The sequence below is a fragment of the Solanum stenotomum genome, chromosome 1 (genome assembly GCF_019186545.1).
Source record: "Solanum stenotomum isolate F172 chromosome 1, ASM1918654v1, whole genome shotgun sequence".
Taxonomy (NCBI): Eukaryota; Viridiplantae; Streptophyta; class Magnoliopsida; order Solanales; family Solanaceae; genus Solanum; species Solanum stenotomum.
This window is the reverse complement of record NC_064282.1, coordinates 7599246-7613529: the sequence shown is the minus strand read 5'-3', so window position 1 is coordinate 7613529 and position 14284 is coordinate 7599246. Positions and strand designations below refer to the sequence as shown.

Genomic DNA, 14284 nt, shown 5'->3' with positions numbered 1-14284 from the left:
CAATTAAAATAAAATAAAATAAAATAAAATAATAATAATAATAATAATAATAATAATACTTAGTCATTTGCTCAAAAGGTTAGTCAAAATTTTTATTCTTTAATTAATTTAAAATGATTTTCATTCTTTAATATATTAAATTGGTTTAAATTATTATTTTAAAATGAATTAAATAAATTCTAATTAATCTGGTTTTATTAATTTTCTAATCACTTGCAATTTAATTCAAATGTATCATTTTTGGGATCCCTTTTCTCTAAATAATAAAATAATATAAAATGCATAATTTATTTAATTATTTTTCCAAAATTAATCAAATATTGTAAGTTATTATTTTATGTTAAATCGTTATTTTCCTAATAATAGTCAAATATATTTTAGTCAAGTCGCAGGTCAACCGCATGTTAGCGGGCACTTCGAATGCTTAAACCCTTCTCGAAGTGTAAATTGAACCCCGAACCCCCTCTGGTATTTTCAAATGATTTTTCTGTTTAAATCTTTGAAAATTATAAGTTTTCTTAATTTCTTTTAAAAATTAAGTGGCGACTCTTTTTAAGTATTTCTCAAATTGTTTTATACTTAGAACATTTCAAAATAGTGATTTTGCTAAGGTTAGTAAAATTACGACACAACATATAGTTACGTGTAACAATCATCTATTTATGAATGTGTGGATAGCAATAAATTGTTTGGAAGAGTAGAAAAAACTAAATGAAGCAAAAATGAACAAACTTTTAAAGTGATGGGCAGGAAGTAAGGAAAGAATGGGAGAAAAGTAGAAGCTAAAAATGACATTATTAGGGTAGTATTATAATTTTTTGAGATTGTGTGTTTTAGGCCTAGCTACTAGCCTCATAATTATATGTTTTTACTATAACCATTGATAACCTTAATGACAATTCTTGATCTGCTACTACCCACCTTATTAATGAGGATTGAATTCGCCACATTATAATTCCCTCTTATTTTGTTGGGATGGCAACCAGTATGGTCCGATTTTATTTTAGCACGTTGCGCCCATGCACCTGCTCTTTTCCGTCCCATCTTACTCTATCCTGCTTTTAAGTGTTCATTTAAAAAAAAAAAAAACTTTTCCTATTTTTTAGGACACATTTTGTTGATGTATAAGGCTCGGCCTAATACATGAATAATTTGATTATTCATATATATTAATTTTATTATTTGTTTGATTTGTGAATAGAATAAAAGTTATTCATCTATTAATTTTATACAATATTTGTGTTTAATGCTTGGTAAGTATATGATTAAAAAAGAAGATGATTTTGAAGCGTGAAGCATCACTTTTCTTAAAGAGATAATGTATATATATATATATTCAGAAAATACAAGCAATTTCCTTCAGGATATAACGAAGATCTTGTATATTTCCTTTTATTTTTCTAAGAAGTGGTAGATGCCTAAATTTTAACAGAAACTTAATGTAACTTTTGCTAGTCTAAGCAGCTAGCCGTCTTATGCTGGTCAATTGCAAGTGACAAATGCAGTCTTATTTCCCTTCATATATACACTATAGTATGGTTTACAGGCAGGCATAATTAATAAGATAGGTAAACATGAACTCACAATTGGACATACAAATTACAAGTACCAAATTCATTTTCTTTTTATTTTATTCTTAATTAAACACACACATATATATATATATATATATTGATGAAACACAACAGCATATAAGCTCGCATTAAGGAAAAGCTAAAACGTCAAAAGCCCCCATATAATCTTTTACACACATATTGATCATCGATCTTATTTCAAGCATATTAGAATACTATTATAATTATGTAACAAGTAATTACTTAAACATTTGAAGGTGGGGCAATGACGGCACCCTTAGCAATCTTGGACTCGAAAGACTTGATCAAATCCGGAGTCATATTCAGAGAGGCCTCTAAAATTGATGGAGATGCTGCTTCCCAAACTGATTTTTTCCCACCTGATAATTTTCCATATACTTCCCTGCAAATATATCGTAAAACATTAATTAGGTGAGCTGTTTAACGTCCTTATCTTAATTAATTAGTTATATTACTTACTTGGACGAAGTTTTCATGGAGACGAACTCAATTCCTCCTTCATCAGCTTCCACAACAAACGGAAAGAATTTTGGTACAAAAAACAAGTCACCTTCCTCTACTTTAGTGTCCAACACAACCTTACCAAACAGTCCCACAATTACAACACGTCCACTCCCTTTCGTAATATAACTCAAATAAATAGACGAATCAGGTGTAAAAATCGGACCAAGTACAGCACCACATTCCAAAACTACGCGATTCGCGCTTAATCCAATCTCTCCAAGCAACGGTATATTCTTAAGACTTACCGAAGATAAATTTCCACCATTTTTAACCTCAACACAAGGTTTTGCACCATCCAAGTTGTAAACAAACTTGCGTTTCGCGCTGCTGGACGCATTTGGAATTTGTATACCTTCATTTACCTTAATTATAATATTTAAACCACTTTGATCTTTCACAAGTTTTTCAGATTCAGTTTGGGTCATGTGAAATGTTTTAGCAATTAATTCATTAGAAAATCCATTTAGTATACCAGCGGCACTAGTTAAAAAGAAATAACAGAATTCTCCAGGTGTATAGTCCTCAGATGATTCTCCCAAGAAAATTATTTTGAGTTTAGTGTCACCAGCATTGCACCACCATGACACTGTTCCCACAGTAATTGGTAGGGCATCCCCTTTTTGTATTTTTATAACTTCTTCTTTCGAATCTTCTGGTGATATCAGTCCAGCAATGCATTCACCTGTGAGAATGAAATATAAGTAATTAATATTACTCTGTCTTACGTTTTCTTAGCCATTTTAATTAAAATGAACTTTCTACCTGACATGTTCTAGATTTGCGTAAATCTATATTATGAAAAAAAAAATATATATATATATATATATGTATGTCCTACGTACCTTCACAAACATAACCAATTTTAGAGGAATCAGCATAGTGAGGTAAAGCAAAGCCACGAGGCTGAAGAACTAACAATCCACCAGCAATTTTTTTCTGGCTAAGAACAGGGAATTGGGTACTGGACCAAGTGTAGTATCCACCAACTCCTTCAACTTCCACTATAGTTTTATCGGCTTTTTTCGATGACAATATCAAATCCATCGATATTTTTTTTAGTTATTCTAAAAAAACACAAACTCAAACTATATTGTAGGTAAATATGATGTTCTATGCTCATATATTCTTCAGCTGTCTCGTTCTATTTATAGAGGCCGCAGGTATTAGGAGTAGTAAGTAATCAATTATTGATCTTCAACTTCTAACAATTTTTTTGTATTTTGTAATAAATTAAAGAAAAATAACTTTGTCATATCACTTTCAACTATTAAGTGGTCATATAAATAATTTTGTCATATCACTTTCAACTATTAAGTGGTCATATAAACTAAATAAGACCAAATACATATATTTCTTAAATTATATTTTGACACTTTGATTTATTATTATTCCACTTTTTATATATGTCGAATTAAATTATATCATAATTATTATTCCACTTTTTATATATGTCGAATTAAATTATATCATATAAATTCAGCCAAATATCAATCAAATTATATACGGAAAAGGGCCAAAAATACTCCTAAACTATAGAAAAAGGTTTTAAAATACCCTTCATTCATCTTTTGGTCTAAAAATACCCTTACATTCACCTTTTTGGCTCACTTATACCCTTGAAACTAACAATTCTCTCTTTATTTTTTATTTTTAAAATATATTTATTATGTGTCATTCTCCTATTGGATAATATAAAGAGCCCACCTCAATTAGATTATTTCTCATTATTTATCCAAACCAAAGCAATATACATCTTCAAGATCCCAATTTTTTTTATATAAAAAAAAATATTGTAGTTTTTTATTTTTTATTTATTTTTGAATCCAACTCCTATCCATTTCCTCAAATTTTTACTTAGATTGAAGACTCATGACATAAGAAAAAATTAACGGCTAATATTTAATTAATTAAATCAAGATTCTAAACACGATATAGATGATTAATATTTTATAAATAAATTTATTATGTCATAATCATAACAATATATTATCTTATCCATAAATACATTAAACACATTTTTCTCTATTTTCCTACTTAAATTTTCCCTATGGCTACGACCGCCCATCTGCTTTTTTTTTTTTTTTTAATGAGTTAATTTTTAAGTAAAATTGTTTGTGGAATTTCTTCTTTGAAAAGTATTTATCACAGATTAGCATAAAAAATTAAGTTTACAATTTTTTTTTTTAAAAAAAGGAATATAGATAGTGTGGCACTATTAATATTCTTATAATTTATTAATTATTTTTTAAAAAAACTTTTTCAAAATTATTTTTAGAGCAAATACAAAAATTACTAGATTTTTTAAAAATAAAATAAAATTAGGGGCTTGAAGAGGTATATATTTTTTTATTTGAATAGATTATGGGAAAAAAAAAACTAATCGAGATGAGTTTTTTATTTTATCTAATAAGAAAATGACAAATAATAATTTTTCAAAAAATAAAACAAAATAAACTTTGATGTTAGTCTTAAAGGTATAAGTTAGTCAAAATTTTGAATGAAAGGATGTAAGTGAGCCAAAAAGGTGAGTGAAGGGGTATAGGTGTGCCAAAAAGGTGAATGAAGGGTATTTTTAAACCAAAAGATGGATGAAGGGTATTTTTAAACCAAAAGATGGATGAAGGGTATTTTTAGACCTTTTAATATAGTTCAAAGGTAGTTTTGGCCCTTTTCCGAATTATATATGTTTACATGATAGTGAGAGGGTTATGAGCAACTGTCCTTTGAAAGTGGGAGGTGGAAGTTGAAGTGAAATTTAAGATGTAATTAAAATTATAATAAGTCAAAAAGTAAGAGAGAGAAATAAAGAAAAAACTTAAAATGAAAAAAAAAAAAATTAATTAAATTAACACGTGTCATGTAATGATTGGTGTGTGAACACTTGCTTCTTAAAATCTGGAGCTGATTGAAAAATGATGTAATAATATATGTTCAAAATTGTTTAATGAAATAATAAGACGAATGCAAAATTAAAGTATCTTTTTGAAAATTCAAAATAACTTCGATAATGAGTTAATGACTTTATATCTTTTCTCTAATATAATTGAGAGTTCTTTTACAGCTATACATACATAGTGGGATGTCAATTGGCCCCATTTTAATTTAGCATGTTCTGTCCAGCTACTATTTTCCGTCCTTAGTCCCTATATAACTTCATTGTTCATGTATTAATTTTATAGTATATATTTTCTCCGTTTATTTTTAATTATCATGTTACATTTTTCAAAAGTCAATTTAACTAATTTTAGTTAAATTAAATTAAATTAATTCGATATTTTAAACAAAAAATTTAGATATTCAAAATCCATACGAAAAGTACTATAAGTTATAATTTTTTTACATATCAATACGATGAAAAAATGCATCATAAAATATTAGTCAAAGTTCTTATAGTTTGACTCTAGAAAAGAAAACCATGACAAATAAAAATGGATGAAGGGAGTATTTAGTTAGTAATTTTAAATGTTGTATGAAAGATATATATTTATTAGTTTTATATAATGTTTGATTGTGTTTTAGTTATTCTTTATAATTAATATTCAAATAACTTACGAAGAAATTTATGTATCATGTTATATTGGGTAGAATGTGAAATAAGTTGGGTATTAGTTATACATGAATTTTAAAATAATAAAAGTATATATTTATCCTTATCAATTTACTTTCAAAATCTTTTATGTGTACTTTTATAAAAAAAAATATACTATTCATTTATCTTCTTCTTTTTTCTTAAAGATGAGTTGGAAGTCTTTCCATCGGCAACTAATCAGTGATGGATACTAATCAAGTCACTGATTAGTTTTAATTATACTCCTTACGTCCACTTTGAACTGTCAATGTTTCCTTTTTAGAGTCAAACTATATGAATTTGACAAACATTTTACGATATATTCTTTTATCATATTGAGATGAAAAAATTGCAATTTATAATACTTTTCTTATAGTTTTTGAATATCTTAATTTTTTATTCAAAATATCGAATTAATTAACTTTGAAAATTAGTCAAATTGACTTTCAAAAAATACAATATGATAATTAAAAATGGACAGAGAGTACGGGTGTTAGTTACATATTTTTGGATGTTAGTGTACACTAACAATAATTGATCGAGTCAATCTAATTTGTTTACTTATTTATTCGTAAATAATGTATATTAATTTACAACAAATTAAATATTCAATAAATTTTAAATAAATAATATTTACACAATTGATACATACATAATTCATACTTACATAATTAATATCTATATCTACATATATAACTAATACATGCATAACTTTAATTAGTAACCAAGCGACCCCTTGGAATTCATTATTGCTACCATGACTGGCCAAATTGATTAAATTTGGGTCTGCTAGGACAATCACAGCGAGAGTGATAATATATTTAGTTAAATTTCATAAATAAAATCTAAAAAAGATATAGCAAAAAATGAACGGATGGAGGGGGATGCGGTGTTGGATTTAAAGCCTAATCCGAAATCACACATAATTAAAAGTATTTATTTTGATATGCCTGTCCTTTTCCCTAGGCCACTAGTTTTGAAACGTAGGAATATATTGATTTATAAAAAACGTCGACGGACAAAATCTAAGTCACATACTTTTAAAAAAAAAAATACTATATCACTTTTGTCATTATTACATAACTCAAGAACCTCTAATGAATGAATTATTGAGGAAATAATAAATCATTGGTTCTTTAATCAACATTAAAAGGAAAATAAAGAAAAAAATAAGAATATATATATATATATAAGAAAAAAACACATTTAAGTTGCATAGATTATACAAATGTGATATATGTTTTAGGGAAAAATTCAAAAATTTGTCAACAAATTCAAAAAAGAAATTACGCTTGAAATGAAAACAATTATAACTTTTGAACTTGCATAATGAATTTCTTCAATTGATAAATGATAAGTGAGAAACTTCATATCTATGTAAAAATAGATAATATGTAAGCTTATATATAGTACTTTTAAGTTATAGAATTTTATATAGATTATCAAAACATGAATTCTTGAAACTGAGTACAATAATTATTTTATGCACAATGAATATACCTACTAATTACTAGTATATGTGTATATGTTCAATATAACTGGAGATAATAACTTTGCAGAAACATAAACATTAGTGTTTAAAACATGTACTCAAAAACAACAATTAATATCATAAGCATAAATTAATGACTGTAAAAAAATACCAGGAAATGTAAAAATAGAATGAAGTAGAAAGGAAAAAATCAAGTCCACCGAATGCACATTGTCCCCTTAAGAAAATTATTCCCCTCTAATGCCCTAGGTTTAAGGAATTAGATCCTCTCAGGAAGGAACGATTTTATTCACCAACGTATTGATACAAAAACAATGGTGTCAGTAAGCCACTCAACAGGAGCAAAGTACATGAATATTTAATTGTGCAGAAGAAGAAGTAGTTTAGAATTTTTGTTGCTTTAAAATGAGAGGAAATCTCTATATTTATAGACAACAAAGGGTAGTGTGAACAAATGCTTATTGTACCTTATCGGAAAGGTCACAACTCTTTGAAAAAGTCACAACCCTTTGAAAATGTCACAACCTTTCATAAACGTCACAATCTTTTATAAAAGTCACAACTTTTCATGGAAGGGGAAGAGTAGTTTTGAAAAGAAATAAATTAAAAGGAAATATATATATATATGATTTCTTAGTAGTAAAAGTAGGTAGATAAATTTTAACAAAGATTGGCAGGGCATATTTGTGGGGCAGTTCTAAGGGCTTATCATAAAAATGTAAATTATGCCTCAAAAGAAACTAATTTAACAATATGTAAACATGAACCAACAATTGGACGTACAAATTAGAAGTAGCGAGTTCATTTTTCTTTTATTCTTAAGAAGGCATTCATATAAATACACACTGACATGACACACACAACAGCTTATATAAGCTTGCATTCAAGAAAAGCTAAAACAAAAACTCCCATATGATCTTCGAATAAAGTAGAATAGTTTAAATATATCGACTTCACCGTCGATGTTATTTTCAAGCATAGAATTATTACATATTATAATATGTAATTAGTTAAATAGTTGAAGGTGGGGCAATCACGGCACCCTTAGCAATCTTAGACTTGAATGACTTGATCAAATCTGGAGTCATATTAAGAGAAGCCTCTAAAATCGATGGAGATGCTGCTTCCCAAATTGATTTTTTCCCACTTGATAATTCTCCATATGTTTGCCTGCAAATACATATATAGTACAATAATATCATGTCAATTATTTGCATGTGTTAGTTGTCACTCACCTTAGCCCCAAGATGTAACGTAAATATTACATATATTATCTTAGGTAAATGATATGAATACTTACTTTGACGATGTTTTCAGGGAAAAGAATTCGATTCCTCCTTCATCAGCTTCCACAACAAATGGAAAGAATTTTGGTACAAAAAAAAGTTCACCTTCTTCCACTTTAGTATCCAACACAACCTTACCAAACAGTCCCACAATTACAACACGTCCACTCCCTTTCGTTATATAACTCAAATGAATGGACCAATCTGCAGTAAAAATCGGACCAAGTACAGCACCACCTTCCAAAACTACGCGATTCGCGCTTAATCCAACCTCTCCAAGCAACGCTATATTCTTACCACTTACCGAAGATAAATGTCCACCATTTTTAACCTCAACACAAGGTTTTGCACCATCCAAGTTGTAAACCAACTTGCGTTTCGCGCTGTTGGATGAGTTTGGCATTTGTATACTTTCATTTATCTTAATCAAAAGATTTAAACTACTTTGATCTTTCATAAGTTTTTCAGATTCAGTTTTGTTCATGTGAAAACATTTAGCAATTAATTCATTAGAGAATCCGTTAAGCATACCAGCTGCACTAGTTAAAAAGAAATAACAATATTCTCCAGGTGTATAATCCTCAGACGATTCTCCCAAGAAAATTATAGTGAGTTTAGTGTCACCAGCATTGTACCACCATGATACTGTTCCCACAGTAACTGGTAGGGTATCCCCTTTTTGTATTTTAACTACTTCTTCTTTTGAATCTTCTGGTGAGATCAGTCCAGCAGTGCATTCACCTGTGAAAATGAAATATATGTGTTATGAAATTATTTCGTCTTTAGTCTGTTTCAAAAAGAATACATCTTTTCTTGTTTCATAATTTCTTATTTTTATTCTAGATCCGCAACCAACATTACTAAAATGTATATATGTATGTCATACCTTCACAAACATAAGCGATTTTAGAGGAATCAGCATAGTGAGGTAAAGCAAAGCCACGATGCTGAAGAACTAATAAACCAGCAGCAATTTTTTTCTGGCTAAGAACAGCAAATTGGCTACTTGACCAAGTGTAGTATCCACCAACTCCTTCAACTTCCACTATTGTTTTATCGGCTTTTTTCGATGATAATATTAAATCCATCGATATTTTTTTCTTTCTCAAAACGCAAACTCAAACTATAGACTAACACAGAAGGTAAATTGTTGTACACATTCTAAAGTGTCTCTCTTTCATTTTATAGAGACCACACACCACCACTTTGATGTATAATAAAAAATTGTTGCTTAAAATAATGGGTATATTCTTTTTCCTTTTTTTTTTTTTTTGGTTTCAAATATCGTGTGTCATTATCATTGAATATTTTAATTGTTATATTTATGTGATATAACAATAATAACCCGACTTTAATGTTTAAAATTATAGAAAAATGAAAGTATGTCATTTTCAATAATCGACTAATCATATGGTATGTCATTTTCAATAATCGACGAATCATATGGAGTAATTAAAAAATCAACTCATTCTCATCATGATACAAGTAAATGGAATATCTTTACTCAATCAACACGTCTTTGTATACATTCATATAATAATATATTGTGCTGAAAATTATTTATTCATATACAATTCCATTGTATTCAAGTTATGCGTGTACTCAATTAATCACAGATACGTACAACATGCTGTACATATACGCAATAATAATATTTTTTAAATTTTAACTTGTTTGACTGATTTAATTTTACACAAAGTATAAGAAAAAAAATAAAAAAATCTTGTAATTTTAAAATAAAAATATGTAAAATTTAAATATTAAAATGTTCTTTTAAATATTTCTAACAATCGGACAAAATGTTATCTTGCTATGACAGCTAATATTGATCTTTTGTCAGATATACGATCAGATCTTTGATATATTAATTTAATATAAGTCGTGGCATTACATTGGTCCAAAAATAAGGAGGGTGGGGGATGGTTGGGGAGGGGGGGCGGGGGTCCTGTATCATATCATAAGACTTTCTACCTAGGTTGGTGCAAAGTACGTGCCATGACTTTTTATTAAATATCCTATATATTAAGAAATAAATAAATATAACATTAATTTATTAAGTTATTTAAATCTAGATAAATATTTTTTGAAAATTAAACATTATTTTCTCCGTTTACTTTTATTTGTCATGTTATACAGTTTGAAAGTCAATTTGACTAATTTTCAAAGTTAAATTAGATTACAATAATTTTTGATATTTAAAAAAAAATAATCAAAAACTATACGAAAAGTACTACAAGTTATAAATTTTTTTGCATATCAATATGATAAAAAAATAAATAGTAAATTGTTAGTCAAACTTCTTATAGTTTGATTATATAAAAGGAAATCATTACAATTAAAACAAATATAGTTAGAAAAATAAACCTCCATATTATAAGTACTTATTTGAGATATTTTCTAAAGTCCCACTTATTATTTGAAACGGATAAAGTAATATTATTATTTTTATTATTTTTTTGAAACCCTAGAATAACCCGCAACGTAAATCACAGGAAATGTAAATCGCACTAGACAAGTCCTATGCGGCAGACTCAACTCAGAATGCATTGAGGGGGTGTCAATCATGGGATCATCCATGTGGATAACTCCCTCCAAACCAACTGAGTCATCCCGAATAACTAATATTATTATATTGTAACCATATTTATTAAGTTTTTTTTTTTTTGAACCATTTAGTATTCACTATTGTCTATTCCGATTGATTAAAATGTGGGTCTGCCAGGCAAACAACAGCAAGAACGATAAGAAAATATTACTCCTAATTTATTGTGTTTGAATATATTTAGGCAAACAATTAAGAGAAATCTGCGGGAAGAATATCTTGTAATTATCGAATGCAATATATACTATATGAATGAGGAAGGAATATTTTATTAATCATATCTCAACTGAAAACAAACGCAAGTTTCTTGTGAAGTACTACTATCAATAATGTATTCAGTAAAATTTTAAAAAGATATTGTATGCATATGATCTTATTCTATTTTAAAAATAGAAGAGTCATTTTACAATTATAATATAGTATGAAGTACAAAAACTTTAATAATTTGAGTACTAATTACATCTTATTTCAAAAGTTTCTTAAATTATAATATAATCTCATATCAGAACTTGCAGATATATTGTTCCTTCGTGTTGGGTTATGAAGGTGATTAGGGCGTCATGGAAAGTTTACAATTGCAAATAATATTATTGATAAATTAGATGACAAAAACTTATAATTAAAATCAAAATATTATTATATGGAATTTGCCCAATTGACCTACATATTAAAAACTAATAAAAAACATTAAAATTACAGAGAGAAAATCTCCCCGTAAACAAAATCCTCTAAACGACTACATTATGGATTCTATTATGTTATGCTATGAGAATATGGATCTTCAATTTATAGATCTCCAAATTTTTCCTATAAGGAAAGAATAAACAAAATATGAAAGAATATTATATTTTTCCTTTCCGGAAAAGTAAAAACATTTATGGTAATGTTTTGTCTTTTCTTTTAGGAAAATATAAACTTCAAATAAGGTAAGAAAATAAGAGCAAAATCATAACAAATCTCCCCTTTTGGTTGGATTTTCTTGACAAAACTTGATCCGTCTTCTTCACAATATGCATGATATCTTCGTTCTTCACATAGTATTCATCACTGTTGTGTGTCATAGTTAAAAATAAATTTTAACATATATGGGTTAAAAATGGTTTTAAAATATTTTATTTTTATTTTCAAAGATGCAGCAACAGAAATGTTGGAAATATAGTTTAAATCACTTATCCACATGTAGTTGGATAAAAATCTTCTTTATCATCAAATTGGTTGCAAATTGATTTGAAACCACCTTGAACCTGTCTTCAACCTCGATGAACCTGGGTTATTGAACCATTGGATCATTGAACCATGTGCTCTGATACCACTTGTTGGGTTATGAAAGTGATTAAGGCGTCATGGGAAGCTTACAATTGCAAATAATATTATTGATAAATTAGATGACAAAAACTTATACTAAAAATCAAAATATTATTATATGGAATTTGCCCAATTGACCTACATATTAAAAACTAATAAAAAACATTAAAATTGTAGAGAGAAAATCTCCCCATAAACAAAACCCTCTAAACGATTACATTGTGGATTCTATTGTATTATGCTATCAGAATATGAATCTTCAATTTATACATCTCCAAATTTTTCCTCTAAGGAAAGAATAAACAAAATATGGAAGAATATTACATTTTCCTTTCCGAAAAAGTAAAAACATTTATGGTAATGTTTTGTCTTTTCTTATAGGAAAATATAAACTTCAAATAAAGTAAGAAAATCAGGACAAAACCCTAACACTTTGTTCGATACATAAGTTATGTATCAAATATATAAATTATATATCAAATAGATGATTATAAATTAGATTCATACTGATTTAGATTCGAAAGTGAACGGATTGTAAATAGATATACTTATCTTTGAACGAAGTGTTATTTGGATGAGGGCCGAGCTAGAGTCTATTATCTTAGAAATTGTCACGAGTAGCCTATGAAGTACAACAAAGGAAATTTGCAAGTATCTTGCTTGTTATATTTGTTGAAAAAAAAATTCTTTGTATTCTCTTCAAATTTGTACTTCATAGACACATGAATTTGTTTCGGCACGGTTTAATATATGTTATTTTTTCTATTTTATATGATATGTGAAATTCTGAGAATCAATCGAATTTTTCTTTGATCAAAATATCTTAAAAGTATGTTAAGTTATTAATTATTGTAATTTATAATTTTTTTCGTAAATAGTAAATATACAAATTATAGAAAATTTCTTTATTATCTTTCTCTCAATTTGTGTGGTAAAGATGACATTTAAAAACGAGTCAATATCTCATATGGTCACTCAACGTTGAATTTTAACTCAAATGTCACTCAACTATCCACTATTTTCTCAAAAAGTCATTTAACTATCCATTTTTTTCTTAGAAAGTCACCCAACGTTAAATTTTAATTCAAAAGTCATTCAATTATCTATTTTTTTTCTCAAAAAATCACTAAACCCATTTAATCACAATGAATTCCCCCCCACAGCTCTTCCTCTATTTTGATTTAGGGGATCTTCTAAAAATAACTGAATCTCCAATAAAGGGGCTTCAACTCGTTTCCCAGGCCTTGTTCAGAAATGTTAGCTGAATATAATGCTGATAAATGGAAATGAGATTTTCAGTTTTTTCAATTCAAAGGCCATTAAATAGCTGCCAATTTTACAAAGATTGAGTTATTGACCCAGTTGACATTTACAAATAGAGTTCAAAGTCAGAATCCTTTAATTTCCTACCTAATATAAAGCTTGAACTGTTCAAATTAAAACCTAACAAAAAGATGAAGAGAAGGCAGCAATGGCGAACAAAAGAAAAAAATGCAGAGGAGACAGAGTGTTAGAAGAGAGGGTATAATGTAGAAGAATGGGTAAAATAAAATGAGCCAATATTATATTTTTAATGGGTCGAATCAAGTGGGGCGGGTCATTAAATGATTCAAATGGATATTTTTTTATTTTTTTAAAAAATTGGTTTTTAAATTAAAAAAAATTATCAGTAAATCTTAATCAAAATATTAATTAGTATATAGGTTGAGTAACTTTTTGAGAAAAGAATGGATAATTGAATACTTTTTTAGAAAAAAATGGATAGTTGAATGACTTTTGAGTTAAAATTTAAAATTGAGTGACTTTCTGAGAAAATAGGGAATAGTTGAGTGATTTTGAGTTAAAATTCAAAGTTGAATGATTTTCTGAGTGAATAATGCATAATTGAGTGACCATCTGAGATATTAATTCATTTAAAAACTTGTTTGTTGA

The 14284-nt window shown here is 27.7% G+C and overlaps 1 protein-coding gene and 1 long non-coding RNA gene across 5 annotated transcripts; one reads left to right on the top strand and one right to left on the bottom strand.

Annotated features, from left to right (window-relative positions):
- Positions 1-1556: 1556 nt before the first annotated feature.
- Positions 1557-9600, bottom strand: LOC125877238 (cocosin 1-like). Of its 4 annotated transcripts, none has more exons than XM_049558595.1 (3): positions 9332-9592; positions 2055-2781; positions 1557-1977 (listed from the first exon to the last, which is right to left on the bottom strand). In XM_049558595.1, the coding sequence occupies exons 1-3, from the start codon at positions 9531-9533 to the stop codon at positions 1818-1820; spliced, it is 1089 nt and encodes a 362-aa protein (XP_049414552.1). In that variant the 5' UTR covers positions 9534-9592; the 3' UTR covers positions 1557-1817. The 4 variants fall into 4 exon arrangements, with proteins under 4 accessions (XP_049414552.1, XP_049414541.1, XP_049414556.1 ...); XM_049558584.1 differs by lacking the exon at positions 9332-9592 and adding an exon at positions 2942-3213; XM_049558599.1 differs by lacking the exon at positions 1557-1977 and adding an exon at positions 8717-9186 and having other exon boundaries at positions 2051-2311; positions 9332-9600.
- On the top strand, positions 2060-8623 carry LOC125877265 (uncharacterized). The gene is made up of 2 exons (XR_007447594.1): positions 2060-2140; positions 8546-8623. It is a non-coding gene; the product is annotated as an uncharacterized LOC125877265 (long non-coding RNA).
- Positions 9601-14284: the final 4684 nt, after the last annotated feature.

Coding starts and splice junctions, on each gene's coding strand:
- LOC125877238 (XM_049558588.1), bottom strand. CDS start 9,533: ATGGATTTAATATTATCATCGAAAAAAGCCGATAAAACAATAGTGGAA. Junction 9,187..9,331: donor AATCGCTTATGTTTGTGAAG/GTATGACATACA, acceptor TCATTTTCACAG/GTGAATGCACTGCTGGACTG. Junction 8,330..8,459: donor TCCCTGAAAACATCGTCAAA/GTAAGTATTCAT, acceptor ATGTATTTGCAG/GCAAACATATGGAGAATTAT.